The sequence below is a fragment of the Lemur catta genome, chromosome 8 (genome assembly GCF_020740605.2).
Source record: "Lemur catta isolate mLemCat1 chromosome 8, mLemCat1.pri, whole genome shotgun sequence".
NCBI lineage: Eukaryota > Metazoa > Chordata > Mammalia > Primates > Lemuridae > Lemur > Lemur catta.
The window spans coordinates 70,816,917-70,838,795 of NC_059135.1; the positions used below are offsets into that span (position 1 = coordinate 70,816,917).

General features: G+C 40.9%; 1 protein-coding gene across 1 annotated transcript in view; it reads left to right on the forward strand.

The window, feature by feature from the left end:
* Window positions 1-21,879, forward strand: part of NEB (nebulin) — a 202,699-nt gene that overhangs the window by 132,471 nt on the left and 48,349 nt on the right. The window contains exons 97-114 of the mRNA XM_045558869.1: window positions 2,651-2,764; window positions 4,089-4,286; window positions 4,594-4,698; window positions 5,348-5,452; window positions 6,314-6,421; window positions 7,442-7,546; window positions 8,736-8,843; window positions 9,422-9,526; window positions 9,629-9,733; window positions 10,181-10,279; window positions 10,631-10,741; window positions 14,678-14,782; window positions 15,771-15,875; window positions 16,116-16,220; window positions 18,338-18,442; window positions 18,605-18,709; window positions 19,367-19,471; window positions 20,486-20,590. Coding sequence (XP_045414825.1) covers window positions 2,651-2,764; window positions 4,089-4,286; window positions 4,594-4,698; window positions 5,348-5,452; window positions 6,314-6,421; window positions 7,442-7,546; window positions 8,736-8,843; window positions 9,422-9,526; window positions 9,629-9,733; window positions 10,181-10,279; window positions 10,631-10,741; window positions 14,678-14,782; window positions 15,771-15,875; window positions 16,116-16,220; window positions 18,338-18,442; window positions 18,605-18,709; window positions 19,367-19,471; window positions 20,486-20,590 — 1,998 coding nt within the window. The remainder of the gene's footprint in view (window positions 1-2,650; window positions 2,765-4,088; window positions 4,287-4,593; window positions 4,699-5,347; window positions 5,453-6,313; window positions 6,422-7,441; window positions 7,547-8,735; window positions 8,844-9,421; window positions 9,527-9,628; window positions 9,734-10,180; window positions 10,280-10,630; window positions 10,742-14,677; window positions 14,783-15,770; window positions 15,876-16,115; window positions 16,221-18,337; window positions 18,443-18,604; window positions 18,710-19,366; window positions 19,472-20,485; window positions 20,591-21,879) is intronic.

A 21,879-nucleotide genomic window follows, 5' to 3' on the forward strand; every position in this document is an offset into this window, starting at 1 on the left:
TCACACACTTGTAAGGAGGACACGGATGTGACCTTTTAGGCTGCCTGTCTGCAGGTGACATGGATGGATAGTCTCTGTGATAGCCAGAAATGAGGATGGGCTGAAGACATAATGCAATAGCAGTCCCCAACCTTTTTGGCACCAGGGACTGGTTTCATGGAAAACAATTTTTCCACGGACTGAGGTTGGGGCGGGCGGAGGTGGAGCTCAGACAGTGATATGAGCGATGGGGAGCGACTATAAATACAGATGAAGCTTCGCTCACTTGCCTGCCGCTCACTTCCTGCTGTGTAGCCCAGTTCCTGACAGGCCACGGACTGTTATGGGTCTGCAGCCCAGGGGTTGGGGACCACAGTAATGCATCATACAAAATAGACACCACAGAATAGAATTATGTTGGCTTTGGGCAAAAATAGGCCAGTGAATATGATAATTAGTTATTATGCCATCCCCAAATAAGTGATTAAATAGTAAATTAGACCAGGCACGATGGCTCATGCCTGTAATCCCAGCACTTTGGGAGGTGGAGGCAGGAAGATTGCTTGAGGCCAGGAGTTTGAGACCAGCCAGAGCAAAATAGCAAGACCCTGTCTCTACAAAAAATATTAAAAAAAAACTAAAACAGCCCGACCTGGCTGTGTGCTCCTGTGGTCCCAGCTACTGAGGAGGGAGAGGCAGGAGGATAGCTTGAGCCCAGGAATCTGAGATTACAGTGAGCTATGATCATGCCACTGTACTCCAGCCTGGGCGGCAGAGTGAGAACCTGTCCGTAAAATAAATAAATAAACAGTAAATTATTTTTATAACAATGAAATATAAAACTTTTAAAATCTTTTGAAATTCTACTTTTTGAAGGCAGAAATTTTCTTACAGACATACTTGTTAAAAAATAAAAGCAAAATGAAAACAAACCCTAAATCATAAGAGCTATTTAAACATAGTGGAAAGTCTTATGACCTCTAACCTTTTATGCCTTTAAGTCATATGACTTCTGTTTAATGCTCTGCAGTAAAATCTTTTACTGTAAAATTCCCTGTAGCGTTCATTGCGGTTCTAAGCCCAGTTCTCTTTCAGAAAAATCAGAGACTATTACCTCTTAATTGTTAACATTTTATATATCACTTTAGATCAGCATTTTTCAAATGTTTTTTGACCATGATGCACAATGAGAAATTTATTTTTTATTTCAAGTCAAAACTCTCTCACACACACACACACCTGAAGTTTATGTGAGTTTCTTCTGACATATATGTCTTATAGAAGACTACTGACTGCTATACTACAGACAATGCACTCTGATAATTTCAATTCTATTCTACTCATTTAATTGCTAGTGACCCAGTAAATTAATTTAACTGCTCTCTAATGAGCTTAGAGATGCACAGTTTAGAAAAAGACTTCATTATTCGTGACCAGACTGAGCAAGAGCGAGACCCTGTCTCTACTAGAAATAGAAGAAATTATATGAACAGCTAAAAATACATATAGAAAAAATTAGCCGGGCATGGTGGCGCATGCCTGTAGTCCCAGATAATCAGGAGGCTGAGGCAGGAGGATTGCTTGAGCCCAGGAGTTTGAGGTTGCTGTGAGCTAGGCTGACACCATGGCACTCTAGCCTGGGAAACAGAGTGAGACTCTGTCTCAAAAAACAAAAAGAAAAGAAAAAAGAAAAAGACTTCATTAGACAATATATGGAATTATTTGACAATATATGGGGTTAAATTGTCTTTGGAGCAAGGTGGGACATAGACAAATTAATTCTTTTAAAGAAAGATTCCAACCTTACTTTAGAAAAAAGAAGTTTTTTTCATAAAAAAGGGTACCTTTAGATACTATCATCTTTTAAGCTGAGAAATAGATTAGATGTAAGAACCTGGAATTTTCTGTACTGGAAAATTCTGGTGGAAATTTTGGTTAGTCTCCAGTCTATGAAGGGCTTTGCTGGAATTTTGATGCAAATATGTAACCAACTCCCGGTTGTTACTGAGATGCCCATCTCTGGGTTGTGGGAGAATTGTTATTTTATTATCATGTGCTGGGAGATTGAACCTTAGTCTGCGTCTTACCACCTAGTTCATATAATCATGGAGCACTAAATAACAGGCAACGTGGCTTAAGACCTAAAAGTTTTCCCACAGAAGCTGGTTGTACTTTATTTTTTGAAAACCTGATAGAAACTAAAATTCAAGGATTGTGTCTCTTAAGCATCAGCCTTTTCAGTTATTGAAAACAAAGAGATTCCTGAGCACAGTTTTAATCTTTCACTTACAGTAGTAATAAAAACAAAGCCATCATCGCAAAAGAGATTATTTTAAAATTGTATAATCTTTAAAATGAGTTGCGTGGAGTAGCAGTAAAAGTACTAGTGTTGATATAGGAGTTTTAAAAATAGTAACTAAAATTTTGTAGTGCTCTACAGTTGCAAAGTATTTTCAGATACAGCCCCATGTAAGGAAGCCTCATGATATGGCAGGGCAGGTACTGGTGCTAAATCTCTCTGTACACATGAGGAAATGAGCTCAGAGAATTGGTGTCCCCAAGTTGGCTGAATCTCAGAGTCAGGTGTTTCCCACTGTCTTGTGCTGCTTTAACACTATAAATCCATTGCTCTCTAGACCTGTGTTTCTTCCTTTCTACTTATTCTCTATAGGTCAAATATCGGGAAGAATATGAAAAGTTCAAAGCTCTTTATACTTTACCAAGAAGTGTCGAAGATGATCCAAACACAGCGCGGTGCCTCCGAGTTGGCAAGCTTAACATTGATGTGAGTACAGTCCTGCGTCACTCAATGACAGGGATACATTCTGAGGAATGTGTCATTAAGCAGTTTCATCATTGTGGGAACAGCGTAGAATGTGCTTACACAAACCTAGAGGGTATCGCCTGCTACACAGCTGAGCTAGACGGTATAGCCTATTTCTCCCAGGCTGCAATCCTGTACAGTGTGTTGTGTACTGAATGCTGCAGGCAACTGTAACACAATGGTAAGTGTTTGTGTTTCTAAATATATCTAAACAAAGAAAAGGTACAGTAAAAATACAGTATTATAATCTTATGGGGACCAGGCGCAGTGGCTCATGCCTATAATCCTAGCACTTTGGGAGGCCAAGGCCTGAGGATTGTTTGAGGCCAGGAGTTCAAGATCAGCCTGAGCAAAATAGTGAGAACTTATCCCTACAAAAAATTAAAAAAAATTAGCAGGACATGGTGGCACACACCTGTAGTCCTAGCTACTTGGGAGGCTAAGGCAGGAGGATCACTTGAGCCCAGGAGTTTGAGGTTATGGTGAAGTACGATGACACTGCACTTTAGCCTGGGCAACAGAGCAAGACCTGTCTCAAGAAACTACAACAGTAATAGTCTTATGGGGCCATCGTGGTATATGCAATCTGTGGTTGATCAAAATGTTTTGTGGAGGCTGGGCGCAGTGGCTCACGCCTGTAATCCTAGCACTCTGGGAGGCCGAGGTGGGAGGATCAATTGAGGTCAGAAATTCGAGACGAGACTCAGCAAGAGCGAGACCCCATCTCTAAAAAAAAAAATAGAAGAAAATTAGCTGGGCATGGTGGTGCATGCCTGTAATCCTAGCTACTCAGGAGGCTGAGGCAGGAGAACAGCTTGAGCCCAGGAGTTTGAGGCTGCTGTGAGCTATGATGACAACACAGCACTCTAACCCAGGTGACAGAGTGAGACTCCATCTAAAAAAAAAGAAAGAAAGAAAGAAAGAAAAATGAGTTTGATTTAAAAAAAAAGAAGTTATAGGGCACGTGATTATAATTCCAAAGCCCTTTCTTCAAATAGAAGCCAAGAAAAAATAGCCAAATGTTATAAATCAGAGCATTTTCTATTCAACAATGCATATGGCACTGATTATGCTTATGTAAAGAAGCTAAGCATTATATCAGCCCATGCTGCTTTTAAAAAAAAAAATTTTCCCTGGTATTAATCTGTAGAAAATGTCAGAAAATGCCAGTCCCCACAGTGCCCCCAGCTGCTTGCTGTGCGTGGATTACCCTGACTTCTCATGTATTGCCACGATGCCTTGGCATGATTTCCTGTATAACTGGCATGTCATTTGAACTTCACAGCGCCTGTACAGGTCCGTTTATGAAAAGAACAAGATGAAAATCCACATCGTGCCAGACATGGTGGAGATGGTGACTGCCAAGGATTCCCAGAAGAAAGTCAGTGAGGTTGATTACCGCCTGCACCTCCACGAATGGATTTGCCACCCCGACTTGCAAGTCAACAGTCACGTCAGGAAAGTCACGGACCAGATCAGCGACGTAAGCCCACTGCTCATGGCAGGCCCTCGCCCCACACACCCACCCCGAAGAACAGCAGACTCTATTTCCTCACCTTGGCCCTTTTTTGCTAGTGCTTTCCTATATATCCACAGGTCGGACTTGATTTTGGAGCTGTCCCTGGAAGCAGGGCTCCGTGCCCATGTTTTCAGGGCACCCTCAACCTCCTTGCCTAATGCCTTTTGTGTTTCATCCCCAAAGTCATCTGGGTTCTGGGATGTGCCTCCATTTTTCGTGTTAAAGTTATGATCAATTCTTTTTCCTTATCCCCTCTATCAAAACCCCCTAGATTGTGTACAAGGATGACCTCAACTGGCTGAAAGGCATTGGCTGCTATGTCTGGGACACTCCTGAAATTCTCCATGCCAAACACGCTTATGATCTACGCAATGATGTGAGTTTGCCTTGTTTCGTTTATTTGTTAGTATGTTTCCATCTCGACGTAGTCTAGAGTCAAGGGAGAAATATGTAAAATGCAGGCATTGTCACAGACCAGCTGTGGGTTAAGTCACGTTGAGGATGGCTGAGCTGGAGAAGGATGCTAGGAACAGAGCAGCCAGCTGTCAGGAGTGCTTGTGGCATCCCTAGTGAACAATGCAGTCCAGCTGTGCCATTGTCCCCTGGCGGAGAAGGGACCTTTGGCTCTTCTCTCCACCTTTTGGACTATTTTGGTTATATTAATGAGCACGTGATGCTCATTATAGGAAAACGTCATTTGTTTTTAGCCATTTGTTTGTGATGCTCTAGGCAGGATCTCTTCATAAAAAGAGGATTTGCCAGGCAAATTAAATACTGTAATAAGGATTTCAGTAAGAAAGCTTAAACTTTCTTGGAAGAGTAGTTGTCAAACTTCTCAGAAGACTCTAGAAGTCCCATATGACTATAAGCATTGGTGACACTGATCATTATAAAATTCAAATGCATCTTGATCTGTTGAATAAGTGCCGATGAATGTAAATCTCATGAGTTAAAAGCAACCAAACACTCAGTGAAAACCAGCAGGTGAATGGTCCAACACTGGCTTGTTTTCTTCCTCTTGGCAGATCAAGTACAAAGCTCACGGAAAGAAAACAAGGAACGACTACAAGTTGGTCACTGACACACCAGTTTATGTTCAGGCTGTCAAAAGCGGGAAACAGCTAAGTGATGTAAGTGCTCACAGGGGCAGGTACCGTGGGCAGTGGTAAAGACAGGGGCCACCACTCAAGCGGAAGTGGCACCAACCACAGATTGGGCAGGGCCAGGCCTTTTCTAACTGGGAAAGCACAGTTGGTGCCGTAGAAAGTACTGAAGATGGTGCTTTTGTTTCCTGAAACCTGTTGTGTCCAAGTAGTGCCCTGGGGTGTAGTTGTAACGGATCTGAGTTGATGACCTACCTTGTGTTTTAGAGCTTCCAGAGTTGCTTTTTGTACTCTTGTGTCATAAGCAATGGTTTCTTTCTCACTGTCTAGGCCTTCTAATAAATTAGAGCCAACTATGGTAGAATGAGAAGCAAGCAGGCTCAGAATTTAGAGATGTGGGTGGGAGTGCTGCCTGTACCCCACGTGACCTATGAGGCTTGTGAACAGCACTTACCCCCTCGGAGCCTCAGCGACCTGGGTTGTGAAAGGGAAAGTGTACGTGAAGGGTCCACTGTGACGCCTGGCACAGGGCAGGCACAAAGCTGTTCTTTCTTTATTAACTCCACAGGTTGATGAGTGAATATTAGATCCCACCAGTGAGTTCAAACGTTGAGACCGATTATTTGGGAACTTCTAGTGGTAAAATGACCACTTTTCCTCTTCTTGTGCCTGAGCTGTCTCTTCCACTTGTTTCTCGGTGTGGGTGGCCACAGCCTGGCTCTGACCCTACTGGACCAGACACAGTAACATATCAGACAGAGTTCGCTAGGCAAAGAGAAGCAGGCTATCTTTTTTTGTTTTTAAAGAGGGATTTGGGTTTCCATGCACTTTGCTTTGAAAAATGCTGCTGCAGTCTGAATGAACTCACTCCGCTGCCCTCTGCACCAGGTCGTCTACCACCACGACTACGTGCACAGCGTCAGAGGCAAAGTGGCTCCAACTACAAAAACTGTGGATCTGGACCGGGCCCGTCACGCGTACAAGCTCCAGAGTGAGGTGAGCAGTGAGCACTCGACAGTGCCCAGCAGAAATCTGAGCGATCAGCCTCCATAGAAGCAACCTTGGCTTGGGCAATTGGGCACTCCCTTGGCCTGACCTTGTAAAATATAAATGCTGTTCCATTCACATGAGTTGAAAAAACAAAAATAGAGTATAGGTTGTTGTCTTTCTTGGCTGGCAAGATCCTCCTATAGAACAATCAAACAAACAATAAATGGGTGGGTGGGGGGTTGAGCAATATTTACAAGTTACAAAGAAGAGGGCCAATATGCCTACCCTGCTTCCAAAAAGCTTAAAATCAAGATGACAAAGACAAGGGATTTAATCATAACAATAAAAGATAAAGCTAAAAATTGCTGTCGGAATTGAGAAAAGAAGGCACCTGGACCTCACCTGCATATTTAACCTATTCTATGTTACCCAGTGGTGCTGCTTTGATCTCAACTATTAACGCTACTTTCTGCCTTAAATATTAAAAATAAATTTGTTTTTAATACTTTAAATATGGTAATTAGTTCTGTAGCTCCCCTGAGAGACAGAGTAAGGTCACAGACAGAATCTCCTGCATGAGCATGTGCAGCCTGACGTCCAGGAGGCCTAATACAAAGATGTGCCTGGTACCCATGACTGTCTCAGGGACTGGTGATGGCTTGAATATCATCACCTGAGGACAGGGTTAACAACAAAGGTGGCACTCGGCTGCCTGGCTTCTTTGCACTTCCTGAATTCTTGCTAGGTGCTATGCAGTCAACTGCGCGTGTGTTCTGAAGCCTAGAGGAATTACCTTCCACGTGCCATTTCACTTATTGTTCTCTTTTCCCAAAACAGTAAGGGTGATCTGACTCAATTCATGACTCTTAGAATTTACTTAATTTCTTCCTGAAATCAATTCAATGAGTATATTAAATGTCTAATCAAAACCCTTATATGAGCCATATGTGATTTGTTGAACTCAGATCGACAAACGTTGATGTTGATGCCAGATGTCACTTAACCTGCTCTTCCTCATTCCGACAGAATCTATACAAAACCAGCCTGCGCTTCCTGCCCACTGGATATAGGCTTCCAGTTGATACGCGTCACTTCAAACACTCCAAGGACATCCGATACATGAGCAGTTATGTAAGTGGTCTCCTCGTTGAGATGGGATCTGAAGGTGGGGTGAGAGGAAACTAGTTTTAGTGAATAGCCTATTCTCACCCTCTGGTGACACCCTAAAAGTTCAATGTGATCTAACAATGGGAAGAGGCAGGGGAGACATCACGTTTTCCAAGGGTGCTATGGAATTGGCCGCTCCTGCAATTTGGCAGTGCCTGGACAGCCCCATGGGTTAGGATGGGATGTTGGTGGGAGCCTTGGCTCAGGGCCCTTGGCTACCATGATGCTTCTACTTCTGCTGTCTTACTTAACACAGAAGCATCCTGAACTACCCCAAGCCGTTTACTGGAAATGCGACTTCGCACACACACTGCTAATGTGTGGCATTAGTATTGTCTTCCTTATGCAGTGTTTCACAGCAGAAGATATAACATCGGTGTGCTCCTTTGGAAAGAGGACTGCTTGCCCAGCTGCGGGCTCTGCTACTTACCTCACTACTTATCCTCTGTGCCCAGTTCATAGAAAGCTAGAGGGGTAGATAGGCTCTCACCACCTGCATCTTACCCAAGTGTTGGCTCTGATACTACCTTCTCCACTTTTTAAAAGTACTAGATTGAGACTTGATAAATTTACCCCGGGGAAAGTCTAGAGAGGTTTTGGCCACCCCAGTGACTCTGGCCTGTAGGCAACAGCCAGCCATCAGTTAGAGAATAAGCTATCCCTTCCATGCTACTCTTCAGAGTCCTGGAAATCAAACCTGCTCACCAAAAGGGATCCAATAGCCTGTGGCCCAAGAATATGCTTTCAAAGCAGACAGTCATGGATTTAATAATCTAACACATTATTTTTTAATCAGACTACAAAAGCCATTCATCAGTCTCAAAAATATTCTCTTGTTCCTTCTTTGCATTTACTAATTTCCTAGCCACACTGAAACTCAAAACTGTAGATTTTTCGTGTATTTGGCATATCTACCTACAAAGACAGATTTCACACAGGCAAGGTTGTTTTATTCCTTTCTGGACCTGGTTTTATTACCAACAGATAATTTCAAGGCTTGGATTAATATTGAAATTTTGTTAATGACTTTTCCTTATACTTAATGCTTAGAGAGCAATTTTCAAATGAAGGTGACATCTCTTTTCTATTTGAGAAATGTAATGTTGCTCTTTGTTTACCCATCATTGATCTCATTCTGACCTTGCTTTTGCAGTTCAAGTACAAAGAAGTCTATGAACACATCAAGGCAAATGGGTATACACTTGGCCCCAAAGATGTTCCATTTGTCCATGTCCGGAGAGTCAACAATGTCACCAGCGAGGTATCATGAATGCTTATTCTCTGGGGGACATATTGAGTTTCAAAGATCATAGCTTTGTTTGAAGTGCATTAAGAATTAATTGTATTTCAGCTGTGAACTTACACATCAGCAAGGAGTAAGGGTGTCCTTTTGTCACCATTTTGATACTGGTATCCCTTGGAAGTGTTTTTCTGTATTTGGTAATGCCATTGCAGAGACTCGGTTCCATAGATTATGACACAAAAATTTTCTAGAGAAATATTTCCTTCTTTTGACATTTGCATTAAAAAATCTCTAATAAGGTTGCATTTTAGTCTAACTCATGACCTTGATTTTCTGATTTTCTACATTAACTGTTGGTTTGTATACCTGATCCACTCTGCAACTGTCTGATACAAAGTGGAAGACTTTGTGCTCAGAATTCTTTACGTAAATGAAATAAGTATCATTTTCTCTTTTTTCCCCCATAATCTCAATCATTTTCTATATCCATATTTCCTCTCCTCCTTCTTTACGTAAAATATTTGATTGTTAAGTAGTCAGTAGATGCCCTCATCAACCTCTGCTAAACATCTGGAATGGTTTCTCCTCCAATGTAGAGACTGTATCGAGAATTGTACCACAAACTGAAAGACAAGATTCATACAACTCCTGACACACCTGAAATCCGCCAAGTCAAGAAGACGCAAGAGGCTGTCAGCGAGGTGTGTATGCCTCCTGGGAGAGGCAGGCTGTGGAGCTCAGGGATGAACGTCAATCATTCGGTCTCTAATGTGTGTGTCTCTGGGTATTTTTTTTCCCTTTAGTTGATCTACAAATCAGACTTCTTCAAGATGCAGGGCCACATGATCTCCCTGCCATACACACCCCAAGTGCTCCATTGCCGCTATGTGGGAGACATCACCAGTGACGTAAGCATCTCACAGGGTCCACCATTCTACAGTCCACACTGAAGCATTCCACCTCCTTACTCCCTAAGTGGCCTCCAGAGTTGGTCACGTTTGATATTTTCCTCTCACTCACGCCTACTCCCACCCCCTTTAGCAACTTCCTGCTGCCATTTTTAAAAATTTTCCTTGGATGTTTCCTCCTCCAAAAAGGCTTCCATTCAATCTGTGCTCTTCTCCCATCAATCCAATAATAGTAAAAGAATAGCAGTGTTAGCTCCTCAGCTCAGGGTCAGAGACTGAAATGAAAAACCCTGTGATTTACTTGAGTGCAAGTAAACTAAGAGTGCAGGGTGGATGTGTTGAACAAAAATGAAAGACAGATCAATGTGGAAATGTCGCTGCTCTGTCATTCGTGTTCCTGATTTACACTTGCTCATTACCAGCTATATTTCTGTGTTTGCTCCACAGATTAAATACAAAGAGGACTTGCAGGTCCTGAAGGGGCTTGGCTGCTTCCTGTACGACACTCCTGACATGGTCCGCTCCCGGCACCTGCGGAAGCTCTGGGTGAGTGCACGTCCTCACAACACATAGTGACCTCTGCACAGCTGCCAGGGACTCCATCCCAGGCCTCCAGGGGCTGGGCAGGAAGAGTCTTAGCCTGCAACTGCTTTTAAGAGGAAATTTACCATTAACCCGCTTGAGCAGGTCATGACCTACTTAAGATGATTTGTGCCTGTGATAAAAGGTGATGAGCTTAGTTAAATGATAATTGTTTTTGTTTCTGCCTAGAAAGATACCTAGGACATGTGAAGGACATGCTCAGCTTGCACGTGTCACCCATTTGAAAGACAATGTGACATGCAGTTCCTTAAAAGATTAATCAACTTGTATTTCTGTTGTTGTTTTTTTTTTAAGTCTAATTACCTGTACACTGATAATGCAAGGAAGATGCGAGACAAATACAAAGTGGTGCTTGACACTCCAGAATACAGGAAAGTGCAGGAACTGAAGACTCACCTGAGTGAGGTAAGGGCGGTTTACCTGTCACTACAAGTCAATCAAATTGACCAGCACGAACTGAATTACTCTAAAGGGTTCTTAGTTCCTCTAATGATCATTTTTTGGGCGACTACAGCTGGTAAAAGATTTCCCCTCTGCCCTTAACTGTGGACCACACTTTGCCTCAGTTTACTTATTTTGTCCCCTTTTGGTAAGATGAGGATATTGATACTTGCCCTTCCTATGAGTAGGGCTGATGAGAGGTTTTATTGATCAGAAAGTCCTTTTATATTATACTATTGTTGTAGTCTCAGAACTGAACTTATTTAAAGATTTTATTTCTCTTTCATCCCTGCTATAAGGAACCCTAATCATGGCAGTGCCATTTGAAACGTCTTCAGTGGCTCCCTGCTCTGTTGCAGAACTATTTACTTTCATTTTCATCTGCCTGCCTGGCACTGAGGCTCCTGATGGAGTGCAGTTATTTCTGTATAAATCTGATCCTGTCACCCAGACAGTCAGTTCCTTGAGGATTGAACCCCATCTTATCTACACGTGTGTCCCATAGTGTCTTGGCCATAATACATGCCCGTGTTTGCCAGTGACTCAATGTGCTTTGCAAAGGTAAGGACATTCCACATGTGTATATGGTTGCTTTTCTCATGGGTCGGTTGTCCCTTCTCACTCTGCCAGCAGTCTGTACTGTGGCTTCACCCAGCTGAGCATGGCCGCAGGCCGTCCTGTCATTCTGAATAGCTCGGATGGCTGCTGATGAAGAACTATATGCTCTTAGACTTGAAGATGCCCTGGAACACCAAGTGTTGCCCTCAGTGAAGGGGATACGCAGCTTCCGGTACTGTTAGTGAGCCAGAGTCAGAGGATGGTTAATTCTTCATCATTCTCTGCATCAAATGCTGCACTGAGCCCACCTGTTTTCCTAAAAGCTTTCCTGTGTTATTTCAACCAGTGTTTGCAATCAGATAGGAACGCCCATGTTTTTTTTTATCCCAGTGAGCTTGCACCTCCCCACTCCGTCTGAGCCTGAGAGTCACCTGTGGAATACTTAAAACTACCCCTGAGAGGGCTCTGACCCCGAGTTCCACCCCAGACTCCGATCCTCTGCGTCTGGGCATCTGTGAGCTTTTACATGCTCCATAGAGATTCTAACTCGCAGCCCATGTTGAAAACCACCATATCTCCTCTCTCTCTCCTCCCACTACCAAATAATAATAAATTGTTTGGTAACATATAGTGTTTCGGAGTAAAGATATCTCTGAAATAACTTTACTTCTCTTGGCTTTCTGGGTTCAGAATTATCAAAACTTTAGTGTCTCCTCTTTCCAATTCCTACTGGATTCTGTGCATGTTGCACATCAGCATTGGGGAAGAAGGATGGATATTTTTCACTAGTACAGTTTCCACCGCATTTGCCTCTCTGTAAGAATGACCTGGGCTTGATCAAATGCTAATCCAAGCTGCTCCCCTGTCCTTGGAAGGGCTGAGGTAAAGCCTACAAATCTATTTTTGATAAAGACCTTTGGGGATTTTAGCATTAGGAAAGTTTGGGAAACACACTGACTTAGTAAAAAGTTTGATAGCCAAAAGAAGTTCAAGTTATTGACTTTTGAGTTGTCTTTGAATTGTAGAGACTCATGACATATATACATTTGTAGTACTAGGGAGCGGGGATGTTGTCCCAAGAAGCATAAACAATGTGTACCTAAGTCCAGTGGAAATAAAATACAAGGAGAATTATAGAAATGTCAGGGGACAAGGAAGGCACATTGGTGTGTGCCTGTAGTCCCAGCTACGTGGGAGGCTGAGGTGGGACGATCACTTGAGCTCAGGAGTTCAAGTAAAGCCTGGGCAGTATAGCAAGACCCTGTCTCTAAAAATAGAATAGAATAGAATGGAATGGAATGGCTTGGGAGAGGGGTGTTAGTCCCAGATTTACTTCTGATTAGCTGTATGACCTTCTATAATTCACAACTTCAGCACTTCAATTTCCTAAGCTAGAGAATTGGATTAGAGGATTATTTGGGCTCCTTTTAACTAAGATTCTATGAGTTTGTTGATTTGTTTTACTCAAACTTTAGCCTGGAAGAAACATTAAATTTTCATTTAATTTATCTCCTTCCTTTCAATAGTAACACCACAAAAAGAAAGAAAAAAAGTGCCCCAAACATATGAGCTACATTTTGTTTTAACTTGCAGTTGTATGTAATTTGGATTTTAAAAAACTGACATGTACGTATATGTATATACATATATAATATTTACTTCTTACATTTTAGTTGTTCAACTGGTATTTATATCTGTGATAAGAATTTATTTGGTATCCATTTGTTCTTTCTAGTTTGCTGTATTATATTAAATTCCCTCAACATATATTGGGGTACTACAATTTTGGGGGCCCTTTCGTAAGCTCTCGGTGATGAAAGGATTGTAGGGTTGAGCTGCTACATCCCACAGGCCCCTAGTCTGGGAGCAGGAACAAACGTCAATGTGATAAATGGTGCCTTATAGGAATAATCAAGACAGTACGGACTCTAGAAGTTTTCCAAGCAGATAAGAGAAAGAACATTCTAGGCAAGAAGGACAGTATGTGAAAAATGGCTATAATGAGTTCTAGGAGCTGGGAATAGTTTAAATTACACATGGGGAGTGTAGAAGAATGTTGGAAAATGAAGCTGGGAACATGGGTTGGGCCAGGTTGTAAAGACTTGTAGGTGCTATATCAGTCATCTTGAGCTTTATAAAAAATTCATTGAAGAATTATTTCTAAGCAAGACAGATCTGAATGTTAAGAAAACCTGTCTCTCAGACTTGTGAAAGGTGGATGAGCCATGGGGAACAGTCCAGTGGAGGAACCGAGAGGTGTTTTAGTAGCGCTTAAGGCCCTGTATGAAATAAACAAGACAAAAGGCTGAAAATGGTGGTGGAAAAGGGCTAGAAGGATAGATTTCAGGAACATCACAGAGTTAGGAGCCCGGGCCTCATGACCACTGTGATGTGGGGATGAAGGAGGCAGCTAGGATGACTCCCCAAGTTTCTGGCCTGGGTAACTGGGAGATCAAGGAATTACTTACCAAAATAGAGAAAAATAGGACAAGAAGCAGATTGGGGCTGGACATGGGGTTCATATAAAGAGTTCTACATTGAACATGGTAAATCACCCAGATTCAGACAGTTGTGGAAAATTGGGGTCACTGGATACATCGATTTGAAAGTCGTGAATCTCAAAGTGATGGTTGAGGCCACGGGTGCAGATGAAGACACCCGAGGAGAACACATGGGGTGAAACTCAGCTCCCACTAACAGCAGCCTTTGGGGGAGGGCGGGACCATAACGAGAGCCTGAAGAGGAGCGCCTAGAAACAGAGGGAGAAGGGTGGGGTGGAAGCCAGAGAAGGGAGTTTTTAAAAAATGGAACACTGAGAAGTTTCAGTTTGCTAAAGAGAAGTGTTCTTCTTGTGTTTGGCAATCATAGTTTTTAGTAGTCTCAATGAGAGAGAGTTCATTGATGTGGTTAGGTGGGGCCAAACTATGGTCTTGAGAAATTAATCAAAAGAGAGGAAATGAAGAAACACATAGGCAGCTTGGATAGGAAAGATAGGAAGGAAGCTAGAGGTTAGAAAAGGTTTAATGAAGGTACTTGAGTCTGTCTGCAGATGAAGAGAGAGGGCTGGAAAAACAGGAAAGGTTGAAGGTATGGAGGGGAAGGGTGTAATTGCCAGAACAGGGCTCTAGAAGGGACAACTGAGAATGGGACCAAGCACACAGCAGGAGTCTTGAATTCTGGACAGGCTAGAGAATGTCTCTTGTTTTGATACAAGGGAAAAAAGAAAAAGAGGGCTGAGGAGGTAAATTAAAGATTGGCTATTAGTAAGCAACAAAGGTATCTGCAGAAAACATAACATGTCAATAAAGCAGAAATGATGGTGATGACTTGGTTTATGTCTAGCTGGTGTACAGAGCTGCGGGCAAGAAGCAGAAGTCAATCTTCACTTCAGTTCCTGATACTCCTGATCTTTTAAGAGCCAAGCGAGGACAGAAGCTTCAGAGTCAGGTAAACTCATTTATTAACGTAGATGCCTAAACCTGCCACTCTGGCATCACAGGCTGGTTATGTGTGCCTGGCCTCTCCTGGCCAGTAGCAGACTTGCACACTTGGTTGTCCTTGCTGTAGCCTCACGCTCATTAACATTCCACTTCAAAAAGCAGTTTTCTGGCCAGGTGCAGTGGCTCATGCCTGGAATCCCAGCACTTTAGGAGGCTGAGGCAAGAGGATCACTTCAAGCCAGGAGTTCGAGACTACCCCGGGCAACATAGTGAGGCCCCATCTCTGCAAAAAGTTAAAAAATTATCCAGATGTGGTGGCACACACCTGTAGTCCCAGCTACCAGGGTGGCTAAGGTGGGAGAATCCCTTGAACCCAGGAGTTCTAACCTGCAGTGAGCTATGATTGTACCACTGCACTCCAGGCTGGGCAACAGAGCAAGACCTTGTCTCAAAAAAAAAAAAAAAAGTTTTCTTTTGGGCTATGATAATCACAGTTATGTTTTACCCAAACAAGAGATGCAATGTCTTCTTTTCTAAGTGGTATATAACTTTTGTCATTGGATGCGTGGTCTGTGGACTCCATGTAGTGAAAATTATTGCTTGATCATGCCATAGGATCTATCTATTATCCACAGGGAAATGAAACCACATTTCATGCATTCAGACAAAAATGGGGTGAAAATACGTTGAGGGATCTATCGGAAACCTTACTCTTCTGTTGACATTCTTATCACGTGGGTTTAGATGGGCCCACACTCAGTAGTAAGAATATTAGATAACCGGAGCATGTATATGTGCTTTCAAATGTGAGTCACGGAGAGAAACAAATGAACAAAAACACTTATGACAGAAAACAAACAAGGAAACAAAAAAACCAGGTCAACAAGTAGACACGCCCCTCCTATTGAAAGGTTAGAGATGAATGAAGAGGACTGGATACCGAAGAGTAAATGCTTTACCTCTGTAACATCTCACCCTATTCTCTTATTATTCAGTATCTGTATGTTGAACTTGCCACCAAAGAGAGACCTCATCACCATGCTGGAAACCAGACCACAGCCTTGAAGCACGCAAGACACGTGAAGGACATGGTCAGTGAGGTAAGATGGGAGTTTGGCGCTGAGGTACTGGATTAAAGAAAAAATACTTTGTTAAAACTTTGGCCTGCTACCTCTGATCTGAGAGTTCCTCCCTTGTGCTCAGAGTCATCAAAGCACAGAAGGCAAAGCTGTTCTTCAAGATTGTGATACACTGTGTCCCTCCACTAGATCTGGGAGTTGGTTGTGAATTGAGAGGGATGAAACACTTGGACTTAAGTTTGTCTCTTTGTTATTTCTTAGACAAAGTACAAGATTCAATACGAAAAGATGAAGGACAAGTACACCCCGGTTCCAGACACGCCAATCCTCATCAGAGCCAAGAAGGCTTACTGGAATGCCAGCGATGTACGCACGCTTCCTTTTCTCTTCTGTGTGGTAGGGAGAGCTGAGGTGGAATTGCCTGAGAAAAATAAGATATCTCAGTCATATCCATGGTTCATAGTCATGGCCCACAACATGGATCAGGAAAAAAACCACAATTATTTTTAAAGAAAATAAAACTTGCCCAAACAGTACCAGTCAAAGTACCTGAGAGATGGTAGAAGCCTATTCTTCTCAATTCTCTCTTGAGCAAAAATATAACCCTTTCTTGTAATTCTGCAGTAGCATGTTCTAGGGATACTTGACAACTAATTTACTTATCCATAAAATCATGGTCTTAGAGTCAGCCAGACATAGATTAAAATCCTGACACTGTCACTTGCTTGCTATATGATTGTATATAATTTGTCTAATTTTTCTGAGCCTCTTTTCTTATATAGAGAATGAGGATGAGAATCATGATAATTAAATAAGACTAAACAAGATAATGCGTGTGATGTTTCTAGCACACCACTGGGCTCTTAGTGGACACTCAGTGGCATTCCCTTTCTTCTCTGAATTGCCTAAATGTAGATCATGAGAATGATGCATGACACAGTAAGAATTAGGAGGGACAGACTCTCATTTCCCTTATAACATGATCTCAAGGATAAGACTGCCTTTTAACGGTCATGAGTTTGTTAATGAAGATGTGAAATTAGTCGACCCAGGATAGGCAGCCAGTTCTCACCGGTTTCATGTCTTAGAGCCCAACCATGGGCACGAGTTCCCCATACCCATGACCAGAACCAGAAGCCCCTAGAGGGCTGGACACGTTGGGACTTAAACTGAGCCAAAAGCTCAAGCCGACTCCATCACCCCCCCAGCTTAACAGCATAGCTCTAGGATCTCAAGGCACCTTAAAGTACCTGCAGTGAGCTCTAAGCAGAAATGTGAGAGGATGCAGCAAATTGGAACAATGTCTCAGTTCCAAAATTTTGTCAGAAATTTGGAGCAGACGGGAGCCTACTAATTGGAAAGAGGTAATGGCCAGTTAGTGCTTAAAATACAAGCTGAGAAAGTCATGTACTCCCCTCAAAATCTGTCCCCTAGGATACTATTAGTCTTCGTGTGATATCCCCTGTCTTTATCACTTCAGGGTTACTGTTGAATATTAATTTGAGCCAAGCTTAATTTACCTCTTACAGGGGTGGCCACTCAGTGACATTGACCCCTGGGCTCATTATGCCCCACTGCACAACCCTATCCCTGGAGGTTTATCAATACCAATTCTGACAACCCTAATCTTTAAAATGGTCTCATGTAACAAGGGGGTATCTGGCATTAAATTCAGTGTATCCGTTATGGCTGTCCACACAAGTAGATCTAAGAGATTTTATGAGATTATCCATCTAAAAAACAAAATTACAAAGTCAGAGAAAAGACATCTTTCATTACATATTTGCTTAGCTATCCAAAAGGAAGAGAACTGTTTAAGGTTGAAAATAAGCTGCTCAGAGAAGCACCCATCTTGTGCAGATGAGATGAATCTTAGGTTAGCGTCAGAGCTGTTTTCTCTTGAAATATCACAAAGATAAAGATTATAATGAAATAAAATTTTAAGACTGGTTAGTGTAGAGAAGGCATTTTAATGCCAAGAGTTAGAAGCTAAATCTTTTTCCCCTTCCCATGTACATTAGTATGTCTTGGACTCAACAAGGTTATGTTTGGTTTTTTTCTCCTCCCAAATGAGCTTTTGGTTTATGTTTTACATATAAATAAACTTTATCTTAAGTAGTCTTAAATTTACAGAAAAGTGGCAAAGGTAATACAGTGTTCTCACATATCCTATAACCAGATTTTCCTATTTTTAACACCTTATTGTAGATTTGTCATAACCAATGAACCAAGATTGAAACATTATTATTATAACTAAATTATATTAGTTATGATATTATTATAACTAAACTCCATACTTTGGATTTCATTAGTTTTTTCTAATGTCCTTTTTCTCTTCCAGGATCTGAAATAAATTTTTTAATTTTCCCTAAATGTATGCATGGGAAAACCTAAGAGAGAAGACTCAAGAAAGTTCAAGCTTAGAAGAGCTCAGTTATTTACCTTGGTAGTTTTCATAACCCATATGCCTTTTCTCTTTCCAGCTCCGCTACAAAGAAACGTTCCAAAAGACCAAAGGGAAATACCACACTGTGAAGGATGCTCTGGACATCGTTTACCATCGCAAAGTCACAGACGACATCAGTAAAGTATGTCCCTACTTCTGCTTGTGTTGGGCTCTATAACCCATTGCAATCTTTTTTTTTTTTTTTAAAGCAATCTTCCTTTTCTAAAATTCTCCAGAGAGAAGTAGACGCTTTGACATTAGTGTTGGGTAACACTGTATGGCTGTGTTTGTGCTTGTCTAACAGGTGAAATACAAGGAGAACTACATGAGCCAGCTGGGAATCTGGAGGTCCATTCCTGATCGCCCGGAGCACTTCCACCACCGGGCAGTCACTGACGCAGTCAGCGATGTGAGTGTGGACATCTGTTTTCACATGTGAATTCATATTCCCATATGAGCTACAAAGCCGAACACTGTGTACAAACTGATAAAACACTTGGCTAGATTTTAGAGCTTGTGTATGGATGTTTTAAATCATAAACTCAATTGCTAAATGAGTGAACTTCAACTAGAGAGGGGGAAAAATATATTCAAATCTGTAAACCTAATTTTTCTTCTAAATGTATGATACCATATTACAGGACTGGAAGCGATATACTTCATCTAGAAAATAACCTATTTTTGGCCCGTTGAAGAAATAACTTCATGGAGCAATTAAGACACATAACGATTCTTATTTAGAAAGAAATTTCAGCTCTCTGTATGAAAATATAGCTGCCAAGCTAGCGATATACTTTCTAGGAAAGCATGCCTGTTAAACGTGAATTGCTTTCATTAGAATTATTAATAAAAAATGAAAATTTCTATATACTATAAAACAATATATCATAAAATGGGCAGAAATTAGTGTTACTGGAAACTTTTTAAAAATAAGTGTTTCAGTACTTTATTATTTCATATACATCATGGGTCCGAGCTAAAATTTGTTCCACTTGTATGGATACTAACTTACTGCTATTTGGAGATAGGTTCTTAAAACTCTTTGATGATGTGCTTCTTCTCCCAGATAAAATATAAAGAAGACTTGACCTGGCTTAAAGGCATTGGTTGCTATGCCTATGATACCCCTGACTTAACCCTGGCTGAAAAGAATAAGACTCTCTACAGCAAGGTATCTATACGCAAGGAGAATGGCCAATCCATTCAACATAAACCTGTACACACAGAGAGAATTAGCACTGAGAAAATGACCTTACGTATTTCCATCCCTATCCTGGCTTCTGGACCTTATAGTTGGAATACATACTGAATTATTCCCTCTCCTTAGAAATTTCTCTAGTACTAACCTCATTGACTATAGTCATTTACTTGACTTGATGAAAAGTCATCTCAGTACAACTCCTCCTGACTTTTCCAGAATTCCCTCCCTATTAATGTCTCTGGGTGATTTACCCTATTAGAACTGATATGGTAGCAAATATAAAGTGAGGTTATTTTAATCCACAAGCAATGTGTGACACAGCAAATCACTTAGTTTTTATGGCTTTATTTTTCTGTTTACAAAATTTTCTAAAGCAGTCTCATTCACTTCCCTTGAGCTCTAAAATAGGAGTCAGCAAACTTTTTCTGAAAAGTGCCACATAGTAAATATTTTAGACTTTGTGGGCTACATTCATTCTAGTGCACATTCTTCTTTGTTTGTTCCAACCCCTTAAAAAGCATTCTTAGCTCACGGGGCTATTTAAAAACAGGTGGTGGGCTAGAGGAGTCATAGTTAGCCCACCCTGCTCTAAAAGATTATGATTATCTGATTAATTACTGGAAAACTGTATTCAAATTAATGGACGAAAAGCTGCCTTCAAGTGCACATGAAAATACTTTCAAAGTAAAATAATAATCATGATATATAGAAACAAAGAATAAATTGATTTAGATTTTTGCCTAATATGGAACATAGATCTATTTGACATTCATTCCATGAAAGTGTTTTCTAGTATGTATTTTTGGGCTAGTTTTTAAGCTATCTAGGCATGTGTGCCCTTCATTGCCTTGGGATACAGTAAACACAGTAAATACTTGTTGGTTCTATGAATTAATTATCACAATTATATGATAAGATGAATAATGTTTCATTTTTTAAATAATTACAGCCTGCTGTCAAGTAACCACATTCTGTTTTCTCTAGTATAAGTATAAAGAGGTATTTGAAAGGACAAAGTCAGATTTCAAATATGTTCCCGACTGTCCAATCAATAGGCATTTCAAGTACGCAACTCAATTGATGAATGAGGTATGTATGAACTGATCCAATTAAACCTATTCAATTCCTTTAAGAAGTCTATACAGTTATTTCATTAAAGCCCAAAACAGAATGACAGGAAGGCCATTTTACGTATTCATTCAAAGTAAAGATTTGGAAAGACTCTATAATGTCACCATCTGATGAGCTCTGCCAAAACCATGATTAAGACAAGTGAAGGAGCCCCTCAGAGTGGTGTGAGGGTCCTACAGCCATCAGTACCTGTTTGCAATAACACAGGGCAGCACAGCCCTGTGGGTGACGAGACCAAGGAAGGAAAAGATTTTGCTGACTGTCCACTGAACTTCCTTATGCATAGTATTGTGTAGATTTCGGAGACCCAGAAGTTCAAGATTAATTTAGTGTCCCCTATGAAGGCCCCAAAATGGCAGTGGTTAGAAGAGTTACCCCAAAGGGGACAGTGTGATTCATGCATTCAAAGATATTGCCATTGTTACTCCCATATATATAGGTGCACAGAGCTATCAATTTGCACCAAAATTTTTTCTTTTTATCTTACGTAGTCTTTCCTGTAACCATCTTTGCAATAATTTAAGTTGAATTTAGCTCAAGATGGCTGAAATAAGCAAGCTATGAATTTACTTACATTTAGATGGTTTTATAATGTTTGGATGGTTTTATAATTAAAATTTTGTTTAAATTTCTATTTTCAGATTTTCCATACATTTACATAAATTTAAAAATAATATTAGTAAATATTAGATAAATCTATGTAAAAATGAAAATGTAGTTGATGGTATATTTACTTAATTGTATGACTTTTTATTTTGTTGTTTTTTGACATGTTGACTGCCACACTAGAAAACAATTTTTTTTTCCTTGGGGCCATGGTATTTTATTACATAAATAGAATAAAAGCTTTGAAAACAAAATGATCCTTTCTAATTTAATGGAAAATTTGTTATTTTTTATTGTTTTCTGTGTATGAGTTATATGCAACTTGAAAAATAGTTCTCATGGCTCCCAAGGTGAAGAGACGTGTGAGTTACATACGCTACATGAGGCCCGAGGCTCAAAATTAGAGTGAGTTAAATACAACTCACCTGGTAGTTAATGTGTTAATTTGATCTATTTCATTTTCAGTAGATTTCCAGGATGGACAGCTCTGAAGAATTACTGTCAATAGCTTCCTAGGAGGACAGTCTCGATATATTTTGTTTCAATTTTGCAAAAGATTTCCAGGTCTCTTTTATAATCAAATAATTAACTACCATCAAAAGACTATTACAATTTTTCCATGAATGTTTTAGCATCAGGTA